This window comes from Martes martes (assembly GCF_963455335.1).
Source record: "Martes martes genome assembly, chromosome: 17".
NCBI classification, from domain to species: Eukaryota; Metazoa; Chordata; class Mammalia; order Carnivora; family Mustelidae; genus Martes; species Martes martes.
Window position 1 is genome coordinate 516,883 of NC_137905.1, and position 26,284 is coordinate 543,166.

The 26,284-nt window shown below is 52.6% G+C and overlaps 2 protein-coding genes and 1 long non-coding RNA gene across 6 annotated transcripts; 2 read left to right on the top strand and 1 right to left on the bottom strand.

Annotated features, from left to right (window-relative positions):
* Window positions 1-359: 359 nt before the first annotated feature.
* On the bottom strand, window positions 360-20,659 carry LOC308357935. Of its 4 annotated transcripts, XR_013968264.1 has the most exons (13): window positions 19,822-19,942; window positions 15,061-15,130; window positions 14,626-14,758; window positions 12,392-12,572; window positions 10,794-10,930; window positions 10,384-10,632; window positions 8,612-8,722; window positions 8,162-8,320; window positions 7,607-7,731; window positions 5,417-5,500; window positions 2,034-2,171; window positions 1,091-1,279; window positions 360-968 (listed from the first exon to the last, which is right to left on the bottom strand). It is a non-coding gene; the product is annotated as an uncharacterized lncRNA (long non-coding RNA). The 4 variants fall into 4 exon arrangements; XR_013968263.1 differs by lacking the exons at window positions 5,417-5,500; window positions 15,061-15,130 and having other exon boundaries at window positions 19,822-20,659; XR_013968265.1 differs by lacking the exons at window positions 7,607-7,731; window positions 8,162-8,320; window positions 8,612-8,722; ... (4 more) ...; window positions 15,061-15,130; window positions 19,822-19,942 and adding an exon at window positions 5,815-6,606 and having other exon boundaries at window positions 5,417-5,667.
* LOC308357934 (peroxiredoxin-1-like) lies at window positions 15,143-16,157 on the top strand. The gene is made up of 2 exons (XM_080827826.1): window positions 15,143-15,469; window positions 15,690-16,157. The coding sequence occupies exons 1-2, from the start codon at window positions 15,256-15,258 to the stop codon at window positions 16,070-16,072; spliced, it is 597 nt and encodes a 198-aa protein (XP_080683952.1). The 5' UTR covers window positions 15,143-15,255; the 3' UTR covers window positions 16,073-16,157.
* Window positions 20,660-22,116: 1,457 nt separating the features above from the next.
* TIGD1 (tigger transposable element derived 1) lies at window positions 22,117-23,745 on the top strand (the record flags this gene model as incomplete). Its single annotated transcript, XM_080827774.1, has 1 exon — window positions 22,117-23,745. One exon carries the CDS (start codon window positions 22,117-22,119, stop codon window positions 23,743-23,745), a length of 1,629 nt encoding a protein of 542 aa, XP_080683900.1.
* Window positions 23,746-26,284: the final 2,539 nt, after the last annotated feature.

The following is a 26,284-nucleotide window of genomic DNA, read 5'->3' on the forward strand; positions in this document are numbered from 1 at the left end:
CAGGGCGGCAACAACAGGGCTCTCCACATACAACCCAGGGGGTCCCAGCTCAGTCCAGAGCCCCCTCTGTGATCCTAACAAAAGGGGGTAGCAGGGAACACGGCTTGCTGAAGAAGGGAATTAAATCCAGACACACCCTTGTCGGTAAAGCCACCTGCCCTGGGAACAGGGGCTGCTTTGCCTAAGAAGGTGCCTCCCTCGTGCTCAGAGCAGCACCCAGGTGCTGGGTGTGCGAGTGGTTCGGGACCCCATGGCTCCATTACCCCTCCCCCAACCACACACTTGGGCGAGGTGTGGAGTTTCCTCCAGAACCACTGACAGGCCTTCCACCAACCAAAACAGCTGTTCCAAAAACCTAACACTTTCTCTTGGGCACTGACTTAGATCGCCCTTTTCTTTATTCTGCCACTTCACAAACCCTTCAGAATTTCTGAACTCAGCCAAAGCCTCCTCTTCTTGGGCAGTTAAAGAGACCAGCACTCACACTTGCCCGGGAGGCAGCCGTCCCCACCAAACCCACCCACCACCCCCTCCCTTTGTGGGAGGCCCCTGAAGGCCCAAACTCAAAACCCCACCAGGCAGACACACACCCTCGGCTCCCCTGGGGGGGGGGGCAGGGGACTTACAGCCGCTCTGCTTGCCCCGCTGAGTGGGGACCGGCATCTAAAACACCCATTTGCAGGTACCACGTTTTAATTTGTTTTCCAGAGATTTGGGGAGCTGCTTTCAAAGCCAAGGTCACTGGGCCGGGCTCTCCTGGAGGCAGCACTCTGCACCGCCCTCCTCACGCCCCGGGCTCCGGCCCTTCAGGCCCTGGGGAAGCGAGGCGTCCTCCTGCAGGCTGCCGGCGCCTTGCTGCCTTCCACAGACGGCTCACAGAGGCCGGGTCTCCGCAGAGGGCCGGCACCCAGCAGCTCCACCATGTGCGCCTCGCCCAGCACCACCTCCTCCAGCAGCGGCCTGCCCACCTAGAAATCACAGTTGCCCGTCACAGAGCTGCTCCCAGAACAGCGGGTACTGCCAAGGCAAGCCCCAAGCCCAACATCCCAGGAGCACGGGAGAGCCCCAGGACAGGACCCACCCCACTCACCCAGTCCAGCTGCTCTCGGCACCGGGTCAGCAGGTCCAGGTCCCGCTCACCGGCGGAGCTCACAGGTGCCCCACCTGCTCAGCAACGAGCCGGCCAGTGGCCTCACCATACGGCTTTCCTACCAGCACCTCGCCTTGTCGGGAGAAGTCACAGGACACCTGTCCCAGCTCTTCGCTCATCCCAAACAATCTGGAAGTAAGGAGGAGGGGGTGAGCCTGGAGGGGCTCAGCCATGCAGAGCCCCCAACGAGGGCGGCTGCCCTTTACCTGGGCGGAGGCGCTCTGGGTGACTTTTCTCAAGTCATCCTGGGCCCCTGGGCGACCCACCCAAAACACAGCTGCTCAGCCACCCTGCCCCCAGCATCATGCACATGAGGTCAAAGGGCTGCTCCCGTGTGGACAGACACTGCTCCCTGGGCAAACACTGGGCACAGCTGAGCCCTCTGCCCCAGGGGATGATGGACACCTAGAAGACACAGGCAGACAGTGCCTGCCCCTTCCAGGTCCCACCTCTGAAGCATCCCAGACCAATGTGCCCTACCATGACCACTGGCCACAAGGGCATGGGAGGAGAGGAGACCCCTGGTCTTCACCCAGGATTTGGTGGGTCTGGGTGGAGTCACCCCAAAGATTAGCATGGAAACCTCCATCCTGTCAGCCCTAAGGAAGTTCGCATAGAGCCAACCCTTTGGGTCCAAAGCTTAGGAGTGAGGCAAGTATAACATCAAATCTCTGGGGTCTCAGGTTTCCGCCATCCAGATCCCACTGGGAGTCAACACCCTGCCCCTTACTGCTACACATCCCTGAACAATCTTTTGAACCTAATTCTAAACCACTACATTCTGGGTAGTGAAAAGTAAAAGGGTTGCCGCTGTGAACGTACTGTGCCCTCATGACCAGAGGCCACACGCAGCCACCCAGGGAAGGTAAACACCCACACTGACCTCCAGCACAGGGTCCGCAGGATTCAGGAATCAGGCCAGTGCCACGTGTCTGGCCTCAGGGGAGGCCACGGTCACCTTCTCACTGGGCTGCAGACCTGCGTCTTCTTCTCAAGGCCTACATATCGGATTCCCAGGCCACTGAGAGGCAGAGGAGAAAGGGACAGCCGGGATGTGGTGCCAAATCCCCAGCCTCCTCTGATGGAGTGCTGGGGGCCGATCAGAGCCTCTGCTCAGCCAGTGCAGACCCACAGCCCGTCCGCTACACAACCCCAGCCCCCACCAGACACTGTGCGGCCCTCCACTCTGCAGAAACCCCACCTCCCCCAGGGTGAAGACGGTGTCCCACCTCCCGCACTCTGCACGTGGCACACAGCTTCAGGAGGCCTGTTCTCAGCCCGTGCGATTAGCTCTCTTCTCTGGCTTGCTAAGTGACCCAGAAGCATGGAGACCAATGCCTCCTACACCCTAGCTTATAAGCAGTTATCAGTCCACAGAAAAGGCATAAACTCCCACTGGGCCCAGCCTCACGACTGGTCAGCTCAGCAGCATGGCCAGGACAAGCCTCCAGAAGCCGAGACTCCAGAAGTGGAGACGTCCTGGGCTACCGGACACTCCACGCTTGTCCACACACGCTGTACTTCGCTAAGGAACTCAAGACACCGCAGCACCGCCGACCCGCCCATGGTTCTCAGACCCATGAGGCTGACCGCAAAGGGCAGCCGCCGGCCCCCAGGACAGTGCCCTGATCCCCACCCCCAGGAAGGCACTCCCAAGCTCCGAACCCACGGACTGCAGCTCCCGGGGCTGCTGAGCGGGAGCCGGGAGGCCAGGCAGGTGTCACTCGGAGGAACCACACACACCCGCACCCACCCACCTTCAGAGAACTGTCTCTGGAAGGAAGACCCCAGGGAACCCCCTCCTCCCATCTGCAGTCAGCATCCAAACCAGGGCCGGACCCGCTGCCCTGGAGCCCTCATCTCTCTGAGATTCCAAATGGAGCTCTAGACACAGCATGAAAACGGCTGCCAGATTCCCAAGTCCCAAATTCTGGTTTGGAAAACTGTCCTCAGCTCCTGTGTGCTAAAGCGAAGCTGGGGCCCCAGCATGAGCCAAAGACCAGAGCTCAAAGGCCCCCCAACTCAAGACTGAAGACCCTCTTGGTGGCCCAGACAGAGCACTGCTCCAGGACACAAGGACCCAGGGGGTGCGCGGCAGTGAGTGCTGCTTCCCCGCAGACACCAGAAATGTCAGCATCCGGCCCGGGACTATGTCTTCCAGGAAAAGCTCAACTACAGAGACCATAGACAAACTAGGAAACGGCTCTATTCATTCACTACTGTCTTAGGCCAGTTTTTTCGTTAAGCAACTTACTGACGCATAATTTATTTAACATAAAACCCGCCTTAAGCACATACTTCAAAAGCTTCTAGTAAATTTATCCAGTCATGTGCCCAGTGCCCTAGTTTCAGACACTCCCATCATCTATGTAAGATACCCTGTGCCTGGGGCGCGTGGGGGACTCAGTCGTTACACATCTGCCCTCAGCTCAGGTCATGACCCCAGGGTCCTGGGATCAAGCCCAGCATTGGGCTCCCTGCTCGGCGGGAAATCTGTTTCTCCCTCTCCCTCTGTGTGCACAAGCTCTCAATCTCTCTCAAATAAATAAATAAATCCTTAAAAAAAAAAAAAAAAAAAGATACCCTGGGCCTGTTGTGGTCAATCCCACTACCCACCCTAGCCAACCATTCTTGTACTTTCTGTCTCCTCGGACCTGCTTGTTAGGGACATTTCATATACACGGAATCACACAGTACCCAACCTTGTGTGTCTGGCTTCTTTCACTTGGCATAATATTTGGAGGTTCACCCATACTGTATCATGTATCCATACATCATTTTTTATGGCTGAATAATATTCCGTCATACACACACACGTTTTGGTTATCCATTCCTGTTATCAATGGACATTTGGCCGTGAACATTTGTGTGCAAATCTCCACGTGGCCACCGATGACTAGAATTGCCAGGTCATACGGTAACTCTGTATTTTACTTTCTGAAGGACAGACAGACATCTACAGCCTGTTTCACAGGCCCACCAGCAACGTAATAGGGGTCATGTGTCTCCGTGTCCCTGCCAACCCCTCTAACTTCTACAGCCATCCTGGTGGGTGTGAAGTGCTAGTTCGTTGTGGTTTTGAGTTGCAATTTCCTAATAAATAACACTCAGCATTTTTTCACATACTTTTTGGCCATTTGCATATCTTCTCCAGAAAAATGTATATTCTAACCTTTTACCCATTTTTATTTTTTTTTAAAGATTTTTTTATTTATTCATTTGACAGACAGAGATTCACAAGTAAGCAGAGAGGCAGGCAGAGAGAGAGGAAGGGAAGCAGGCTCCCTGCTGCGCAGAGAGCCCGATGCGGGGCTCGATCCCAGGACCCCGAGATCATGACCCGAGCCGAAGGCAGAGGCTTTAACCCACTGGCCACCCAGGCACCCCACCCATTTTTAAATTGGGTTCTATATTCTGGATTCTAGACCCTGACTTATCAGACGCAGGATTTTCAAATATTTTCTTCCATTCTACACACTGTCTTTTTATTCACTGAACAGTGTCCTTTGATACACAAGAGACTTTAATTTGGCTGAGTCTCATTCATTGTTTCACCTGTTGCTTGTGCTTCTGGTGCCACATTTAAGGAACCACTGCCAAGACTAAGTTATTAAGATGTGGTCTCCCATGGTGTCTTGTAACCACATCATAATTCTAGCTCTTAAATTCAGGTCTTTTACCCATTCTGAGCTAACTCAAGAAGTGCAAGGGTCCACTTTCGTTCTTTTGTATGTGGACATCTCACTGTCCCAGTACTTTCTGTTGAAGCCACTGTCCTTACCCCTCCTAAATGGTCTTCACAACCTTGACAAAAATCAACTCGGTAAAGATGTACGGGCTTATCTCTGCAATCTGCATTCTTGGATTTTATTCTACTAGTCTACGTCTAACCTTACGTCATGTTTTTTTCATTGACCTTTCTGGCAAGTTCTGTAGGAACATGAGAGACCCCCAACTCAGTCTCCGTTTATGGGACTGTTTTGGCTATTCAGGCCCCTTGCAGTTCCGTGTGAGTTGTAAGATCTGCTTTTCCATTTCTGGCTTTAGTTAACTATACAAATGCTCTGCTTCTATCTATCTCCTTCCCTCCACACCTCTATAGCATCACCATCAAAGACGACAACTTTCTGCATTACAAACCTGTTAACAGAAAACGTATTACCGTTTTATACACTTGTCTTTAAAGCTGCATAGAAACAGGAGTTACACACCAAAAACGCAGGAGTGCCGGCCTCGGAATTTCCCTGTATTCCTTTTGTACTTTACCTGCACCAACGCTACCTCTTTGTGCGGCTTCAAGTTCCGGGCTAGCATCCTTTCATTTCAGCCTGGAAGACTGTCTTTAGCTCCCTGCCGAAACATAATGAACCACCTTATCTTTGCAGTATCTGGGAAGGTCTCCATTTCCCCTTCATTCTTCAAGGGCAGTTGTGCCAGATCCAGAACTCTTCGTTAACAGCATTTTCTTTCAGGGACCTCGAACTCGTCACCCCACTGCGTTCTGGCCCTCGGAGTTCCTAATGAGCAATCGGTTGTTAGTCTCACTGAAGACCCTTGGTGCACTGTGTCCTTTCTCTCTTCCTGGATTCAAGAGTCTCCCTTTCTGTGGCTTTAGCAGTGAGAATATACTGAGTCTCTGGGCAGATCTCAGAGTTAATCCCTACCTGAAACTCACTGAACTCCTCGGAAATGTAGATTCCTGTCTTCCATCCAACCTGGGATGTTCTGAACCGTCGCCTCCTCATATCTTCTCTCTGCCCCGTTCCTCTCTCTTCTCCCTCTGGGGCTGCTGCACTACAGGTGCCGGCGGTGCCCATGCGGCCCGAGTGCCTGCTCATTTCCCACGCTCTTCTTTCTGCCCCTCAGACTGGGCAGTGTCGTCAGACCAACTTCCACGTTCGCTGACCTTTTCTTCTTCTGCTCCCATCTGCTACTGGGCCCCTCTCGTGAACTTCATTTCTGTCACAGTACTTCTCTGCTCCAGAACTTGTGTCTGGTTACTTTTGGTAATTTCTGTTTCTTTATTAACATTCTCTTTGTTGAGATAAACAGCTCTTCTAGTCCCCTATGGCTCTCTGGGGATGCACATTTAAGACACCTGATGTTAAGTCTTTGCCCTAGTAAGCCGAATGTCTGTGCTACCTTGGGGATGGTTTCTGTCCATTTCTCCCCATGAATGAACCATACTTACTGTTTCTTTGCATAGTCTGTAATTTTTTTATGATTCATCAGCCAAGTTTTAAAATGACCTTTTTTCTTTCACTTTAATTACTATGTTATGGCGCAAACAATGAGCAGAGATGGTAGAAGGGAACGAGGCACAAGGGCCTGACACACAGGTGGAGAGGAGGGCTCGACAGTACGAGGCTCATCAGAGCGCTGCAGTTACCGCTCGGTTCTATGGCTCCGGAGAAGGTGTCCAGAGTTGACTCCAAGAATCCCCCATGTCCCCTCCTGTGTGTGAGGGCTACCTTGCAATGCAGACCTCCAAAAGACTTCGACGGCCTCTCAGGGACAGCGGGGTCATGTGATCAGCGGAGAGAGGAGAGGAGAGCAGCTCCACGAGGCAGCCTCCTCAGGACCCCGTGAGGCAGTTCCCCGTGAGGGAGTTCCAGTCACCCCGCCAAGCCATCCCAGCCAACGGGCAGCCTCTAATGCTAATCTGGGAAGAACAGAGTCCGGGAGGCCCACTCCAGTTTCTTAACTTTGGTGTGCAAGTGGACGCAGGCGTCACACAGGGAGAGAGCAGAACGCACATTCCTGGCCGGAAAGAGACCAGGTCCTTTGTGTACCAGCCGGATTGGGTGAGAATGCCTCACTCATCACCCACGTGTGACCTGACCTCGGCCCTCGCTCCGCAGTGGGCAGGACACGGGGGAGACAGCAGCATGGCAGCAGGAGACAAGGCAGGACACGGGGGAGACAGCAGCATGGCAGCAGGAGACAAGGCTCCGCAGCACGACATCCCTGGGAGGCAGGAGCAGTGGCCAGCAACGCCTCAGTCATCGTGCAACTGGCAACGGGCTGCTGAGTAGGGAATAACCGGGGAGGGAAGCCCCCTGGAAAAGCCCCCGAGTCCCAGTGTTTAAGCCACCCTGGGAGGGAAATGAGTTTCCTAGTACAGGATCTTGGGTCTTAACGACAAAGTAAAGAGAAAAGAGCACAGCTCACTTCAGTGGGTCTGTCCTCAGACATCCGTTGGGCCTCTGCAGCAAAAAGTTACTAAGTCTGAAGAGAATCGAGCTAGAAATTCAAATGGGCACAAATCTTAGCTTTGGGGCTTGTCATCTCTAAGGACTCTGATTTGTCTCAACAGATTCAAAGTTCTACAGACAAAGGTGGACACATGCCAGGACCAAACAGCACAAGCACAAAGAGCACACCGATCCCATAGGCCGCCCCCACCACCCTAACCCCCGCCCCACAGGCAGGAGCCCCGGCCTGGCCAGCACTCACCCGGGAAGCACCACACGAGCACCAGGAGCTTTCCTGCTAGCGTGTCCTTCTGGAGGCTCTGGCTAGCTTCAGCAGGCACAGGTGGACTCTGAAGATGGAGGCCCTGCCTCTGATGTCAGAGGTGCCTAGCGTGGAGAGAGTCCCACAGACATGGCAGAGTCACCTGCAGCCACACTGCAAACTCCGCAGGACAGCCTGGGGCTCCAGGCAGCCTCCCTGCTGTGCCCATGCTTCACACTCAATCATGCAACCAGGTAGCAAGGACACAGATATCCCCAAGCTCACGTACACTAAGCTCCTGAATGCAGTAAAACACCCTCCGACCGCTGCCTCTGACCAACACCAAACCCGATCCCAGGGCCGGGACCCAACAGTGAACAAGACAAGGACTGCCCTGGGCAGCAGGGAGTCCACAAAGGATGGACGCTTTCTCACAGATGGAAAGAGCCAACTGTCAGAGGGAGAGACGAGGGTGAGCCCTTCTCTTCTAACCACTCCTACCACACTGCACCAAGACAAGAGCTGAAGAATATGAATCTGTCGTATCACTCCCACCTGTGCGGATGGAAGAGACGCGTCTGCAGGCCCAACTGTATGTGTTACTCCCAAAAGTAGATTGCCAGGACACAGGAACTGGCAGCAACCGAGGGCATCCGTGAGCCTCCACTCTCTCCGAACGTTAACATCAATTGCCGCAGGAGCCTGATAAGGAAACTGCCTCCAAACACAAAGGTGATGATCTAACCTTTTTTTTTTTTTTTAAAGATTTTATTTATCAGACAGAGATCACAAGTAGGCAGAGAGGCAGGCAGAGAGAGAGGGGGAAGCAGGCTTCCCGCCAAGCAGAGAGCCCGATGCGGGGCTCGATCCCAGGACCCTGAGATCATGACCCGAGCCGAAGGCAGAGGCTTTAACCCACTGAGCCACCCAGGCGCCCCCTAACCTGACTTTTAACCCAAGGACGTGAAGACCCAACCCTGAATACCAAGTGACCGGCATACTCACCGACGTGAATCAGGCGGTCAGCCAGGCCAGGCTGCGTCAGGGCCCGGTCGAGGACGACAGGGCAGCTGGTGCCAGCCAGCACCACAGTGCTCGTGGAGAGGCAAACCCTGGCTGTGAGAAGCAAGTGAGCCCAAGAAGAGAGCTCAGGCTGGTGTCCACGAGGACAGCACTGTGTTCCTAGCTCTCCTCCTCCTCAGGTCCTGAGAGCAGGTTCTCTTCTGCACAGCTGCCTGTCCTTCCAGGTCCACTGGCCACACTGAGTGGCCCTTCGCTGGCTCTCCCTCTGCTTCCTCCAAACTGCCAGCAGAGGCTGCTTAGCAGGGCACGCGCTCATGCCCAGGGCTGGCTCTGAGAGCCTCTCACTCTGACCCTTCACAGGCAGGAACCCAGCAGCACACCCGTGGCTCTGGTACTCGCAGACCCCACTGCTCTGGCTGAGACACAGCTGTCAGAGAGTAACCAGACCCTCCTCAGCTAACAGGGATCTCCATGTCCTGGTCTCAGGGTGTGGACCCCCACCGTGATTCATCACTGGTTCCTGACAGCCTGATGCCACCTGTTACCCCCCACCCAGGAAGTGAGGAGACCCTCCGCTGTGTCAGTGCCCCAGCCACCTGCCAAGGTCTCCATCCGGCCAGCCCTGCTGGACTTACAAGGAGCTGGCCTAGTCCAGGGCAGGTCAGGCTGCTGAGAACAGGGATGGCCAAGAGAAGAAGTGCTGGTGCTCCCACCCACTCTCACCCCTGAATGGTCCCTCCCATCAGTCTTCTGAGATATCAGAACAGAATCATCATCAAATTAGAACCGCTGCTGGACACTGAGTATGATGGAAGATTCTGGAAATGTTTTGGTCTGTGCAGAAAGAAAATAACACAGCAAGTCTAACTGTTCATCGTCTCAGGGTCAGCTTCCAAGGCAGCCCTCAGTGCACTCTGGGACCTGAGGTTGGGGAGGGGCCGTCCATGCCTAGACGGCTGGTGCAGACAGTAGTGTACACTGTGCATCTGCTGTACCACCATCTGCGGGGAGTGAAAATCTCGGGCAACCGCAACACCCATGTGTCATCACAGCTCCACGCACGGAGATCAGCACCTCCCTCCCCGTCCTCAGGGAGGCTGCAGCCGACTTCCCTGACCACAGCCTTCCCTGCACAGATTTTGTTCTGGGTCTTTCCTCAGCCACAGTCATGGGTACGAGCACAAATGAGGTTCTGAGTGTCCTCCTAGTGAATCCCCAAACCCAGGGAACTCCCGGCAACCCCAAAGTGAAGATCAAAACTTGCCACCGGCCCCCTGAGAGCTTCTCCATATTTGAAAAGTGGCATTAACACTCAGATGTTTCTAGTAAAGCTGCAGCAGGCCTGACAAGCTCCCAGACACACTTGGCTGGAATCACTCTGAGGTAAAGTCTTAACCAGGAGGAGAGAGATTTTGGCACAAGGCAGGCCCGCCCACTCATGCGATTCTGAGTCAGGGAAGGCAGCAGGAGAGGCTGAGACAGGAAGCAACACAGGCTCCAACCGCACCACCCTGTAGGCACCAAGGCCTAGGAGGGGAGGGGCAGGGGAGCCCCCATCTGGCCGGTCCGCCTCCCCAACAGGACGTCCGCCACCGCACCCCTGCTAACCCCTCCTGCTGGTGGGCCACGGGCAGGGTGCACGGGCCCCTCATCCTATAGCTGACTCCTGGGGCCAGTGTTGATCTAACAAAGTTTCCTCCACTAACTCTGCCGGAAAGCAGCCTTCTAAAAACTGAACCATCAAGGATTCTCACCCAGGGAGTTTACAGGAACAAAAGGCTGGAAGAGGGTCTGGCGGTGCTGACGACACAGGCCTGGTCTCAGCGGCTGTCGCTGGCATCCGCTCACTGTCCATCTCCACAAGCATCCGGTTCAGTGTGTTCTCCTGCTCCTTCCGGGCTCCGCGGTGCCCTTGGCCTTGCTTTCTGCCAATGGCATCAATCTCATCGATAAGTAAGATACAAGGAGCGTTTTTTTCGAGCCACTGCAAACATGTTACGAACCTGAAATAGGAATCCACATAGACAGCTGGTTTTGCTGCTTGTATGAAAACAAGAGTGGGTGTGTGCTAAGCCAAGCCCCTCCTCTGGAACCCCACCCTGATCTGGTATCTGTGGCAAGCTCTGTGCTCACTGCCAGGGTCACACAAAACGCATCCACCTACCCTTGCTGGCCCACGCCAACCAACATTTCCAGGAACTCTGACCCATTCACGGTGATGAATGGCACACTGGCCTCCCCTGCAGTCACTCTGGCAAGAAGCGTCCTGCCAGTACCAAGAAGACTCACAAGCATTGCTCCCTAAAACAGAAAGGTGATGCCTGGTCCTTCAAGGGAACAGATGGACCCCAAAGAAAGTCCCATTTCCGTGCTCACGCGACAGGTGACTTCTAGGCGCCGCTACCAAGAATCCCACGAGATGATGCACCACTCAGAGTCTGGGATTTTCCTTTCAATATCTTCCACTTAGAAAATTACTGCATGCTCACCATAAAAAGTTCAAACACTACGAGTACATGAAAGCCCGTCTGGCTAAGCAGGCTATTTCTTCACGAAAGTTCCCAGGCACAAGGTTTGCTGGATCAAAGGGTCTGAATGTGTATTTTAAGTTACTGTCAAAGTGCTCTACAAAAGAGTGACACTGTTTCCCACTCCCACCAGGAAGAACAAGAGCCCAGCCCCTCACATCAGAGGCCACAGCCAGTCTGTTCACCACTGGCTGGTCTCAACAGCAGAAATGCCGACTCAGGCACTTCAGCCGCTGCCCGGCCCAACCGCGGACACGACACTGTGTCTTCCTGTCTGTGACCTGCCTTCTCCAGTGCTGACTTAAGGAATTGGTTTTTTTTAAAGATTTTATTTATCTGACAAAGAGAGACAGCGAGAGAGGGAGCACAAGCAGGGGGAGCAGCAGGCAGAGGGAGAGGGAGAAGCAGACTCCCCACTGAGCAGGGAGCCCGACGCGGGGCTCGATCCCAGGACCCTGAGATCATGACCTGAGCCAAAGGCAGCCACTTAACCGATTGAGCCCCCCAGGTGCCCCTGACTTAAGGTTTAAAATCATCAATTTGCACTCTGGTAACACACCTCAGTGTTCACTTTATGGATTACCATCATGCCTGAAAATTGAAAAGAGATTTAAAGCAGGGAGCTCTACTGCTCCATTTCTAGTCAAGGGTGCAGGTTAGCATCTCATCACCTCAAAGGAGACCATAAGCTTTATTTTTTAAGTCTTTTAGAACCAAGGCAAAATACTCATGAAAAGGTAGGAGAAAGGGAGTCACAGAACTCAAACCCACAACACGGTGTTGGACCCCACGTCCCCACGAATGCGGATGAGGGATTCAGAGTCTGCATGGGTCCATCTCTGCCTGTCATGTGACCACACGCATAGCCAATTCTTCTAGACGAGGAGGCACGTGTGCCCACATCTACTGTAGGTCATTTTAGGAAGTCATCCAACTTCACACCCAGGAGGAGCTGAAAAGCCATGTGGGCACCAACACCCACAGCCCCACACACAGGGACAGAGCCCAGCTTGGGTCAGCGCACTCTGGGTGACCCGCCCGCCCCGCCCACTCTCCACAGTACACACAAGCGGCCAGGCGTCCTGAAAGGGAAAGCCAGGCCACCCACTGCAGAGCCAGGTGAACTGCAGCGTGCAGGACCTACACCTCTGTCGCACACACATGCTTACCGGCTGACACTCCCCAGACTGCAGACCAGAAACGCAACAGCCCACCCTCTAGTCCCCGGGCTCACCGTGGTCCAGAATTTGTTGCTGTTCTTCAGAACAAACTGTCCGGTGGCGACCACCCTATGGGGAGGAGCTGAAGAAAGCCAGAGCTCCTGCAACGGGCTGTGTGCTAAGCGTCGTCAACTCCAGGAGCTCTTTGCTTGGTCCACAGTCCAGGTACGACTGACGGGTCTGTGAGTTGATTTCCTGTAAGATGCAAATCCTTCTGGGAAAAGGACTCCCAGTTTACCAGGCTTCCCAAGGGTCCATGACACCAAAAGGCAGCAGGAGAAAGACCCCGCAGCCAGAATCGCCACAGCTCTCTCCTCTATGCGACGGCCGACCCCCACCCACACCACACCTCCACGCACAGCACCGTCAAGAGCTTACCACGAGGCAGACATATCCGGTCCCAACCCTTTTTATGCACATTGTACTTGCTATTGTAATGATGTTACTTAACGTTACGCAAACTAATAAAACAGAAGTAAAAAAAGGTTGCTTCTTCAAAAACTAAGTAGAAGGCTTTGGATAATAAAGCAAGAAAGGCAAATAGCTAGGAAAAAAAAGTCAAACTGAGTGAGAAAATTCTAAAAGTAAAAAAAAGTCATAAAAATACAGAAAATATACTCAGCTTGCTTTGCTTCTAAGTTCTCACTTCATTTAGAGGAACAAAACTGTAGATAACATTTTTTTGTGTGTCTTTTTCTTTTTTTTTCTGTAGATAACATGTTTATGCAGGACATTTAACAAAAGATTTCTGTCACTGCAACCAAACTGGAAGGAAGGGCTGGCCAGGAAAAGACCAATAAAGGGTATATGCTTGTGCATTCAGTGAACACAAACACAACTCTCACACGGGTCTATACTGTTCCCAGGACACTAGAGTCTCATGGTTCAAAAAAGTGAACTCCCTGTGGTTTCAATCAGACCATTCTGGCCTGGCAGATGCTACTTCCCGTGATTAATAAAATACACACTCTCTACTAAAAGCTAAGTGGTCCCGCATCTGCACACACCGAACCATACTGAGCTCTGGCTTTGACTTGGCACTCAGAGCGCTATCACATTTTCTGAAATCAGTTCTTCTGGAATTTTGGCTCCTAAGTAAGTCCTGATACTACTTGGGATTCTCCAGGAAATTCACAAACTCCATAATCTCCAACTTGGCCTCTTCACAACCAACTACATCCAAAAATCGCATGTCCACACTGTTCCTCAAGACCCTGGGCAGTTGTCTCCCCAGCACGGATAAGGCCCCCTCAGGACCCGCCACACCCAGCCCCCATTAGGACCTTCCTCACAACACAGAGGAGGATACCCACTAGGAGAAGGCGGGGGGCACCAGGCTTTGCAAGAAAGAGCTGGAAGATCCAAGAAAACCATTCGTCAGTTTCCTTGGGAGAAAGGCTGTGAAGAGCAGAATGCTTTGACGTCTGGTTCTGCTGTACAAGGGAGCAGTTTTCTCTACAAAGGAGCAAAGTCTGGGGTCACCTGGGTGGCTCAGTAAAGCAGCTGACTTCAGCTAAGGTTGTGATCTCAGGGTCCTGGGAGTAAGCCCCAAGTCAGCCCCCAGTTAGGCCAGCTGCCCCTGCATTCAACAGGGAGTCTGCTTTCCCTTCCCCTCTCTCCCTCTGCCCTAACCCCAACTCATGCCCTCCTCTCTCTCTAATAATTTTCTAAGTTGTTTTTTTTTTTAAGATTTTATTTATTTTGGACAGAGAAAGAGAAGGAGGGAGAGAGAGAGCACAAGCAGGGGGAGCGGCAGGCGCAGGGAGCCCGATATGGTTCTAAGCCAGGACCCCGGATCATGACCTGAGCCGAAGGCAGACACTTAACTGACCAAGCCACCCAGGCGCCCCTCAAATAAATAATCTTAAAAACAAAAACAAATATGTCCAAGCCTAGACACAGCATGCAGCCCTCCCCCCGTCCTAAGGCTCTCAGCCCACACACGTCTGTCTGCCCAGTCTCACCTGGAATTGGCCTGCAGGGCTGGGAGGATGGCCCGACCAGACTCAGCACAGCCTCCTCTCAGTGGAGCCCTACTCAGCCTGTCATACTGTGTCTTTAACACTGCCTTGCTAAGTGTTTCCCCAATCAATTCTTTCCTCGATAAAAACAGTTAATGTTGACTACACACTGAACCAGCAGATGCCTATAGTACATGCTTAAAGGAAGTGAGTGCCACAGCCCATCAGGCACTGAGCTGTTCTGAGCTCTGAACCAGAGGCCCCAGACTGGAGCCCCTACCACTCACCCGTCCTTCTCGGCAGTAGAGACCCTCGCTGCCGGGCTGGGGGCTTCAGTGCCCAGCTCCCCGTGAGCAGTCTCCAGGCTCGCTCCCAGGTGTCAGCACCGCCGATGCTGAGCCACACAAACTGCCGCAGGACCTGAGAATCGAGAGCAGATTCAGGCGGCCGTCCACAGCCGTGGCCTCCTTCCAGCTCCTCCTCCTTCAACAGAGCTGGAGTCTAGCCTCTGTCGCGGCCCCCAAACCACAGGCTCTGGTTTGGCATGAAGGACAAGCTCCAACAACCACTCGACTCTGCCTCCGTCCCTTCCTTCTTGTCCTGATGGTGTTCTCGCCACCTCAATCTTGGCTCATGGTTCTCACGTGTCACTTAACAAACCAAATCACAGTGACGAGTCCTACACCGGGACAGTGCCCATCTTGGAACACAGCTACGGATACCTGCCAAGGCGCTAAACCACCACCATCACACAGGCTGCTGTTCAGTAGTGAAACCAGGAGATACATTCTTCTGAAAAACAAAAAACAAAAAACAAAAAAAACAGAAAACTATACTTTACAATAAAAAAACAAAAACAGGTGTCTTCTTCCTGGCTTGTCATCGGCGTTTTTGTTCGTAGAACAGCCAATAGCAAGATGTCTTCAGGAAATGCCAAAATTGGGCATCCCGCGCCCAACCTCAAAGCCACGGTTGTTATGCCAGACGACCAGTTCAAAGACCTCAGCCTATCTGACTACAAAGGAAAATACGTTGTGTCCTTTTACCCTCTTGACTTCACCTTTGTGTGTCCCATGGAGATCATTGCTTTCAGTGACAGGGCAGAAGAATTTAAGAAACTCTACTGTCGGGGCGCCTGAGTGGCTCAGTGGGTTAAAGCCTCCGCCTTCAGCTCAGGTCATGGTCCCGGGGTCCTGGGATCGAGCCCCGCATCGGGCTCTCTGCTCAGTGGGGAGCCTGCTTCTTCCTCACTCTTTGCCTGCTTCTCTGCCTGCTTGTGATCTCTGTCTGTCAAATAAATAAAATCTTTAAAAAAAAAAAAAAGAAGAAGAAGAAAAACTCTACTGTCAAGTGATTGGTGCTTCTGTGGATTCTCATTTCTGTCACCTGGCATGGATCAACACACCCAAGAAACAAGGAGGACTGGGACCCATGAACATTCCCTTGGTATCAGACCCCAAGCGTACCATTGCTCAGGACTCTGGAGTCTTAAAGGCTGATGAAGGCATCTCGTTCAGGGGCCTCTTTATCATTGATGATAAAGGCATCCTCAGGCAGATCACTGTAAATGACCTACCCGCTGGCCGCTCTGTGGATGAGACTCTGCGACTGGTTCAGGCCCTCCAGTTTACTGACAAGCATGGGGAAGTGTGCCCAGCTGGCTGGAAGCCGGGCAGCGATACCATCAAGTCTGATGTCCAGAAGAGGAAAGAATACTTCTCTAAGCAGAAGTGAGCGCCGGGCCATTTTAGGGCTGGGCTGCAGTGGGTGGCCATGAACACAAAATCTCTTTTGTACTACTGTTATGCTTAAAACACAAGACTTTACACTCTGTGCAGATGTAGGATGGGACAGGACAGGCCTTTCCTGCAGGGAGTGGGGAGACCAGCCTTTCTTCCTCTGGAGAGAATGGTCTGAACTATGTTACAGGGCAGGCCAACTGTGATGTACAGTCGTAGGGCAACACTTTTGATCTTCTGTTGTTTCTACTATACTTGAACTGAGAAAAAAAAATTAAAATGAAAACTAAAAAATAAAAAAATTAAAAAGCAAAACCAAAAAACACCCTACTGCAGGAGCGTTCACCCCTGAACCTGCCCCTCACCTCAGATACCATCCCAGGGGCAGGAATGACAGGCACAAACCGTCTGTCCACGGAAGACAGAGAACAGCAGAGGTGACACACAGGGCACTGAGCAGCTAACCACGGGCCTCCATGCTCGGTCACAGCCCACAGGCACGGACCACAGCTCTGTTGTGGCCTGCATTCGGCAGACAGACGGGTGTCGTTCTCCTAATAACATGAATGCTTTCAGCCAGCAATATGAACCTATTTCCATTTTGATACACAGAAACCAATTCAGGAGCAGGAATGGAAACCTGGTATGTCCGGGCGTCAAGACTGCAGACTGCCTTAAAAATCCAAAGGCCAGAGGCGCCTGGGCAGGTCAGTCAGTGAGGCCTCTGTGCTCATGATCTCACAGTCCTGGGATCAAGCCCTGCATTGGGCTTCCTACTTGGCAAGGAGTCTGCCCCTCGCCCTGGCTCGTGCTCACTGCCCCTCCCTCCCTCTCTCCATCTCTCTCTCTCAAATAAATATATACTTTTTAAAAATCCAAAAGGCATGCAAACAGTCTTACACTAAGTACGGTGCCATGTTACATCCTGAGAGGATTCAGGAACCTTCCGTCCGCCCAGTGGCAGCCACCACAAGAAAACAGTGCCAGGGAGAGGGAAAATTCAGTCCCAAAGGCCCACAAGCCACCCCCAGCCATCTACAAGCAGACATGCCCTTCTGGGAAGCTCTTCAAAGACACGGTTCAGGGGCGTGCCCCATTTCATTTTGCTATTCATTTGCTCTCAAAAGCATCTCAAACCATTACAACACAGCTCCTTCTGGAAAGTAAGTAAAGACTCAGGGTTGTGTGATGAGGACGTGTTCCCAGCTCTGGCATCTCATGACTGCCCCACAAAGCTCAATGGTCCCATTGTACAGCCTAACACTCGCTAAAGAAGGTCCTCAAAGAAATCCAACAGCCCAGCTTCTCTTCTGACACAAACTCCCCAGGCAGTAAGACCCCAACAACCCTCACATTCATGAGACAAGAGCTGGGGGCACCCTCACAGCCCCCCTCAGGCTCCAGTCTCTTTCTGTCTGGATCACTCCCCAGGTGACCTGTCTTACTTTCTCCAACACAGCACACTATCATCTGGGTGTACAGCTCAACATGGGGAAGCCAGGGACGCAGGGGATAAAACAGGCAAGGAGGGTCACAATAAAAGCTCACCCTCGCTTAGTGCAGGATGCTCCTTCTTTATACTTTTATTTCCCAAATATTTTTTGTCATAGGCATGAAATATATTTTAATTAGGTAAAACAGCAAAGCTATCTTAAATCAAAGACTGCTGCTTAAGTTTCAGGATACTGTAGTTTTTCATTCCCAAATAAGCCCTTCACAAAAGGCTATCTGTTCCAGATCATGGGCCTGGAAACGCATCCAGGGCTCAGGGGTGGCTGTGCAGAAGTTTCCTTACTTCTGGGACACGCTGTGAGATCACAGCTCCGCAGGGGGCAGAGGGCCCGGAGACAGTGCAGCAACCCCCTCACTCCCGGCTGGACTTTCCCAGCCCACACGACAGTTCCTCCAAGTACACGGGAGAAGGCACGTGGTCGGAGCCCGGGGAGAGCTTGCCACCAGAGGGACTGAGCACAGGACTGCATGAGGTGAGCCGGGGAGGGAACACTCCTCCCTTCAGTCCTCTGGCCTGTGCCTCAGAACAAGCATGTCACTGTCAGCCAGGCCAGACCTCGAGGGAACTCTGGAAGCCATCCAGAACACAGACAGGGGAGGACCCCTGTCTCACCCCTCCTCTCCTGCAGGAGGCAGGCCCTTGGGAGACAGGAGCAGCAACTACCATTCCCCTCCCCTGTAGGGAGCAAGGGCCTCTCTGGGGACAGACATGTGGACAGACAATAAAGACCTCAACCATAGCGCCTGGTGGGAAACCATGGTTTCCTACAATCACCATCACATAGAATTCCTGATCTTAACAGTGTGGTGTTTAGGGTATCGGGCAAAGGTGGACCAAGCCCTCTGCTCCTCTCGAGGTTTACACTCACTTCACCCACGCTCAGCACCCCAGAGGAGAAGCAGAAGGCGCTGCCAGCCCGCACAAGTCGACAGTCAGGTCTGTCCTGCTTGGGGGCGACAGGGCAGGACTACACGTCACAGCCAAGGAACGAGGAAGTCAGGCTGTGGTGTGAAAGGGACATGCACCCGGGAGGAAAGTGGGCATGACAGTGTTCAGTGAGGTAGTTTCTGGAAGAAGTCCAAGGGTGTCTCGTCCATACCCCAAGGCTGGGGCTGCTCAGGGTTAGACCTTGCAGAGCACATGCATGTGCACACACCACAGAGGTAAACAGACTGTAAACTCCCCTCGCCAGACCTCTTGCCAGGGACCACTGCACGACATGCTTCCAGGTGATTTCCTTCCCAGAATCCAGCCACTGAAAAGTCCCATGGCAACACCTGCCCCCAAAACAGCCAGACTGCGGAAATCCTTGTCACCCCCAGGGAACATCCCTGTGGGAGAAGAGAACACATTCTACAGTGCAACAAGAGCAGGTCCTCCATCAAACTGTAATTTCCTTCTTCCGACATTATGAAAGACAACAACCAAATACGCCATCCTCACACTCCACCACGGGACGTCTGTGTGGGTGAAGTCAAAGCCGGTCCTGGTGGGGAAAGGCATCCACGTGGTCCGTGGGAGCACACCAGAAGCAGCAGCTCAGCAGACCACCCAGGAAAAGCAGAACCTCCACGAAGAGCCAGCATTTCTGTGGCTATCTCTTATTGGAGGCTTTTCTTTGTGTATTGACTACATTCCGTTAGCCAGCATACAGCACATCCTTAGTTTCTGACGTAGTGTTCAACGATTCCTTAGCTGCGTGAAATACCCAGTGCTCATCACAACAGGTGCCCTCCTTAATGCCCATCCCCCGTCACCCCATGCCCCCACTCCCTTCCCTTCTCTAATGCTCAGTTTGTTTCCCAGACTCCAGAGTCCCTCACGGTTTGTCCCCCTCTCTGATTTCCTCCCATCCGATTTTCCCTCCCTTCCCCTGTGGTCCTCCACACCATTCCTCATGTTCCACACGAGTGAAACCATATGGTAACATCTGGGTCTTTTAAAGTTCAGATGGAAAAATAATAAAAATTTAAAAAATAAATAAATAAAATTCAGATGGGGAAGCCCCTGGGGGTCTCAGTTGTGTCTGACTTCAGCTCAGGTCATGATGCACCTCAAACAACATGGCATTCACCCCTCTCCATTACCTTCTCTTCGTTTTCTACTTCCCTTCTTCTACTTCCTTTCCCTTCACACCTCATTTAACCACCTAACACATCATGACCCGCTTTCGCCTGGTTCTCCTCTTGTACAGCAGGGATAGGGCAGCAAGATCACCAACGAGAAAATACCTGCATGGAAGCCTCCGGAACATAAGCTTCCCTTGAGGAGTGTTAATGCCAGGGCTCCTCTTCTAACTATACAGCAGATCGCAACTGCGTCTCCAGCTTTTGCACACCCTCTTCAGTCTACAAATAAGGCAGAACAGCCCATGCGGCAGGGCGCTTGCCCGTCCTGTAGACCATGACGTCGCCAGCGTGTTGATGCTCAACAGATGAATGACTCAGTCTGTGGAAAAAACTCCAAGATATCCAGGTTGCTTATAACTAAAACTTCCATGAGGTCCACAGAAGTTCAGTGACTCGTGACACACATGTGCGGTACATCAGCTACTGACTTCCACGGTGTAAACCAGAACAGCCCTCTGCAATGCTGAGATGCCAAAGGTAAAAGGCTCTGTTGTCACTGATATTTCTAGAAACAAAACTGACTCGCACCACCTCCAGAATGAATAGGGATGAAAGGGAAATGTTCACTACTGAAGCCAGGACAAAAAATGAATCCATGAAATCCTTCTTCCTCTTTCACTACTGTCTGAAAACCAAGATATTTTTCTTGGATCAAAGTTCAGAAATTCCGTGTTTGTGCATTAGAAAAAAAATTAAGTCAACGGGATCGCTGCCCCCGGGCTGCATCAATCAATACAGAAACAGAACGCGGGCGCCTGTGGCTCAGCGGCAGAGCCACCCACTCTCGGTTTCCGCTCAGGTCAGGATCTCACGGGTCCTGAGAGGGAGCCGTGCCTCAACCTCCTCGCTCAGCGGGGCATCTCCTTGAAGATTCTGTCCCCTGCCTCCCCCCACCCTTGCTCTCTCCAAATCTTTTTTTTTTTAAATATTTTATTTATTCATTTGAGATAGAGAGAGCAGGAGCAGCGAGAGAGGGAGAAGCCGGCTCCCCGCCAAGCAGGGAGCCGGGCGCGGGGCTCGATCCCAGGATCTCGGGATCACTACGACCCGAAGGCAGACGCTTCACCGACGGAGCCCCCCAAGGCGCCCCTATGATAAATAAATCTTAAAAAGAAAGAAAGAACTAGAACCACCTTAAAACGCGGCATTCTATTCCTCGTCTCTAGGCCCGGGGAAGACACACGCTCAGGAGTCCCGGGAGGCGGAGGCGCCGGAGCAGGCAAGGGGAGGAAAGCCCCTGGCCAGTTCCAGTCTTACACTTCCTCTCCAGCGTAAGACGGACTTTAACACTCACAAGGGGGCCGCCCGGGTCGCCGCCGCTAAGCCCGCTCCTCCGTTCCCCCGGCCTCTAACCCCGGCACGGCCGGCGCAGCCGGATGGCGTCACCGCATCCCTTGCCCACCCCACCCCCGAGCCGGGCGCCGGCTCAGCCGGATGGCGTCACCACGGCCCCTACCCCGGGACTACCGGCGCAGCCGGATGGCGTCACCGCGGCGTTTTGCGCCGACCCGCCCCTGCCGCCGCCGCCGGCGGACACCTGCGGGTAGAATCTTCCTGCTCACCTGCTAGGCTATTGCGAGGGCCCTCACGCCCGTGCCTCGCCGTCCGGCCGCGTCTCGGGCCACAGCCGCCCCCGGCCTGTGAGACAGTCCCCGCCCCCGACCTCGCGCGGCCCGGGCGCGCGCTGGCGCACAACAGCGCCCCACCCCCGAGCCAGTCCCCGCGCGCCGGAGGCCTCGCGCGTGCGCAGTAAGGCCCCGGCGCCAGCACGGGACCTCTCCGCGCGTGCGGACGCTATCACGTGACTTTTCGGGGACCGGAACGCGCGCGCTGTCTTGTCCCACCCAGGCGGTGGGGCGCAGGAAGCTCGGCGACCCGCTCGGGGGCCGGATGCTGGGACTGCCGACTGGTTTTCGGCCGGGCACCTGCCAGGACACAGACTTCCCGGGTCCTCCGGAGGACGCGGCTCACGGCCGCGCAGAGAACAGCCCCGCTCCGGCCCGCGTCCCCGGCCGCTGCTGCGCGTCCGTGCGCGTCCCGGACGAGGGCTCCGACTCGGGCTGTGCTGGGCCGCACTAGCCCCCTTCACCGACTTGTTTTGGGGGACTTCGACTTGTTTCACGGGACCCGCCCGGCTCTCATGTTCCTGCAGACGGGCTGCCCGCCGAGTGGACGCCCCCACACCGCAGGCCCACGCCGCCTGCCTGCCCGTCGAGCGGGAGCCAGCCGGTTTCTGCAACAGCGGGCCCGGCCGGCCTTTGCTGACCTTGTCACGGCTCCTGCCTGCGCCTCCTGGCAGCACATTCCTTCTCCCAGGTTTTGCAGCGGAGCATAGAGTAGCCACGAGCCCAGTGGCACGTGAGACTGCTGTGATTTTACTACATTTTGGAGGCAAAGATGCCTGGGAAAAGGCCCCTGAATGCAGCGGTCATCCCACATGCCAAAAGGGAACGGAAAGCAATTACCCTGGACCTAAAATTGGAAGTCTTAAGACGATTTGAAGTGGGTGAAAAGCTCAGCCAGATCGCAAAGGCCTTGGGCCTCGCTGTTTCTACCGTGGCTACAATCCGAGATAATAAAGAAAAAATCAAAGCGAATTCACAGGTAGCTACTCCCTTGAGAGCCTCCCGGTTGACTCGCCACCGAAGCGCCCTCATGGAGACCATGGAGCGCCTGCTGCACGTGTGGCTTGAAGACCAGAGCCAGCGAAACGTGCCCCTGAGTGTCACCATCATTCAGGAGAAGGCCAAGAGTTTGTTTGATGACCTGCAGCGTGAGAGAGGCGGAAGGTCTCCCGAAGAGAAGTTCAGTGCAAGCAAAGGGTGGTTTGTGAGATTCAAGGAGCGCCACCGTTTGCCCCACTTCACGGTGAGCAGCGCAGCGCCGGGACCCAAGGACGTGTATCCAGAAGTGCTGAGAAGCATCATCGAAGGAGGTGGGTACAGCCCTCAGCAAGTTTTTAACGTCGATGAGACAGGGCTTTACTGGAAGAGAATGCCTGAGGGAACGTTTATTTCTGTGGAAGAGAAAGCCGAGTCAGGCTTTAAATCTTCCAAAGACCGCTTGATGCTGCTTCTTGGTGGCAATGCAGCTGGGGACTTTAAGCTGAAGCCCCTACTGGTGTACCACTTGGAAAATCCCAAGGCTCTGAAGGGGTACTCTAAGCCCAATCTGCCTGTGATTTGGCGCTCAAACAAAAAGGCGTGGGCAACCAGGACCATCTTTCAGGAGTGGTTCACATACTTCTTTTGTCCTGCCATAGAAAAATACTGTGCCCAAAATCATCTCACCAACAAAGCGTTGCTCATCCTAGATAATGCACCGTGCCACCCGGTAAATCTGGGTGATCTGTCTGATAACGTAAGAGTCGAATATCTTCACGACAGAACCGCCGACTCAGTCCAGCCCATGGGTCAAGGCATAACCTCTATCTTCAAAGCTCATTACATGAGAAGGACTTTTGAGCACATCCTAGAAGCAACAGATGGAGAGGACACAGCCATAATCAGGGAGTTTTGGAGAACCTACAGCATCATGGATGCTGTAGACAACATTGCAGTGGCTTGGGAGGAGCTCAGACGGGCAACAATGAACAGTGTGTGGAAGAAGATTTGGCCGGAGTGTGTTCAGTTCCAGAGTGTTTCCCAAACAGATAACATTGCACAGCTTCAACAGAACATTGTGACCCTGGCCAGGAACATGGCTTTTGAAGAGGTTGTAGAAGCCGATGTGGACCGGTTGCTGAGGTCCCACGAGGACGATCTCTCAAACGAAGAGCTGATGCAGCTGGAGCAGGAGCCCGAGGGAGAGGAGGAGAGTGAAGATGCCGCGCCCGCCCTGCGCCAGCTAACCACAGGAGAGCTGTCCGCAGCCTTCTCACATTTCGAGGCAGGCTTGCGAGTTCTTGCCAGTAACAGCCCTGGTGACAAGTGGAAACTGCAAGTCTCAAGAGCAGTCAGCGAGGCAATTAACTGCTACAGGGAACTGTACAGGGAGAAGCAGCAGCGCTCAGAGCAGCTCTCTTAGGTCCTTTCTCCGTGGGTGAAAGTGCTCGTCAGAAGAAAGCCGGCAGTAACAGGGTGACCCCAGGGGATGAGGCCCAGCCACGCCTCTCGACTTCTAAGATGCCTTACATCCCCGGAAACTCTGTTCCTGATGTTTTCATTTTGACACTTGACAGTATCAAATGTTGTCATTAAAATTTCATTCAAATATGTACTTTAGAATAATTGCATGCAAGAATACCCAGGAAAATGTTTCTTTAAAAAGAGAATAATGCAAAGAGGAGACTAGCCCTTCTGCACATGAAAGCAAACTATAAAACTTCTGTGATTAAATCAGGGCAGTAGTCAGACCTGTGGAATAAGATAGAAAGCCCAGAACTTTTTTTTTTTAATGGTGCTAGACAACTGGTTAATCATTTAGAAAAACATAAAATTAGATCCATGCCTCACAGGATACATAAGAATCAACAAACGGGGCGCCTGGGTGACTCAGTGGGTTGGGCCTCTGCCTTTGGCTCAAGTCATGATCTCAGGGTCCTGGGATCAAGCCCTGCATGGGACTCTCTGCTCAGCAGGGAGCCTGCCTCACCCTCTCTGCCTGCCTCTCTGCCTACTTGTGATCTCTGTCAAATAAATAAAACTTTAACAACAACAACAACAAAAAGGAATGAACAAACAGGTCAGGGATCCAAAAGTAAAAATTGAAACCATACGAATACTACAAAAACACATAGGTGAATGCCTCTTTGACCTGGTTGCTGGGAAATTGTCTGCCTTAAAATGCAGATAAAATAAGAAAATTTCATCAATTTGACCATATAAAAATGTAACAAAAGAACTTCTTCGCGGAGGAAACATCACTACAAACAAAGTCAAAAGCAGTTGACAAACTGGAAGGAAATAGTGGCAACATCTCACAGATAATGGGCTAATATCCCTGACAGGTGAAGAACTCCTAGGATTAAGAAGAAGAAGATACCGAAAATCCAACAGGAAAGTGGACCAAGGATATAATTCATAAGTCAATAAATTTGATCTTTAAGCACATGAAAGGGAGTTCAGCTTCATTCATAATGAGAGAAATGCAAATTAAAGCTACACAGACATCTTACTAATAGTGGAAAAAAGAAAGTATGACTACACATTGTGTTGGTGAGGCTCTGGGGTAACAGGCATCTGGAACATTGCTAATGGGAGTGCAGACTGGTATGACCCTTATGGAGCGGTGCTAGACATTCCTAGACCCCACAGATACACTGCCAACCAGAGAAAATATGTGTGCACAGGTTACTCATTGCATGCTTGTTTGTAACTGCAGAAGCGAGGAGACAGCCTGAATATTCGTCTGTAGCGGAGTGCTGAAACATCTAATGGCTGTTGCACACTAGGGATTACAGGTGTAAGAGGTGGTAGCACCAGTAACAGAGGAAGAACTGCCGGGAGTGGTTTCCGGGGTATACTAATAATTGACAAAAGCAACTGGCAAGAGAGCAGTACCTGCCGTTTTTGTGAAAGAAAGAAGGGGGAAAAGGAAATAATATACGTATCTTACTCATTTTTGTAAAAAGAAACACAGGAAGGAGAAACCAGAGACTAAAGAGACTGGTTACCTGGTGGGGGAGGAGTGGAAAGGGGCAAAGGAATGGGGGGTGTCGGGTGTGACAGGCCTTTCATCACGTTCCTTTAAGATTTTCTTCTTAAGGGGCAACTGGGTGGCTCAGTCGGCTCAGCATCTGCCTTCGGCTTGGGTCATGGTCCCTGCGTCCTGGGATTGGGCACCGTGTCGGGCTCCCTGCTCAGCGGGGAACCTGCTTCTGTCTCTCCCTTTGCCCCTTTCCCCGACGTGTTCTCTCTCTCTTTCTCTCTCTCAAATAAATAAATGGATAAAATCTTTAAAACCAAAGGTTTTCTTTTTAAGTAATCTCTACATCCACTGGGGGACCCGAATTCACAACCCCAAGATCAAGAGTCACAGGCTCTACCAACTGGGTCAGCTGGGCACCCTGGCCTTTGGTGAAGTTCTGACGGTGGGAATCATGTTAATATAGCACACAAGTAAAGCAGGGAACTAAATCCAGATGGAGTATATGAACGGAGCCATATTTCACATGAGCTCCATACCCACAGTGAAGAGGGGGAAACACCAAAGTCCATTTTGAACACCCTGTGTTTTGACTATATGCCCTCAGGCTAAAGCCAAGCCAGAACTCTAAACAACTATGAAACTCTAGTTAGTAAGCTGTGTTTTCACAGAGGCATAGGTTGGCAATGCTGAACATACTTTGTGTTCTAGGGTTGAGCAAATAAATATTTATGGGTAACGAAGCCAGGTTTCTGTCCGGAAGGGAATCACAAGTATGAAGAATGGAAAAGAATCGCGTGGTGTTGCTTTGCGATTAGGAGTATCCATGTGAACTCATGGTTTTAATATGCTTCCGAAGAACAAGATATTGACGTACAGAGTACAGTTGTCTAGCTGTCTGCTGAAAGGACCTAGAAGCACTGAGCCCTGGGACAAATCACACCCCACAGCCGCCATTCTCCACTAACCAGCGTTTGGG

Bases quoted from the DNA above. Each gene is read 5' to 3' on its own strand.
- LOC308357934 (XM_080827826.1), top strand. From the start codon at position 15,256: ATGTCTTCAGGAAATGCCAAAATTGGGCATCCCGCGCCCAACCTCAAA. The intron at 15,470-15,689 runs GCGCCTGAGTGG...TCTACTGTCAAG, and splicing joins TAAGAAACTCTACTGTCGGG to TGATTGGTGCTTCTGTGGAT.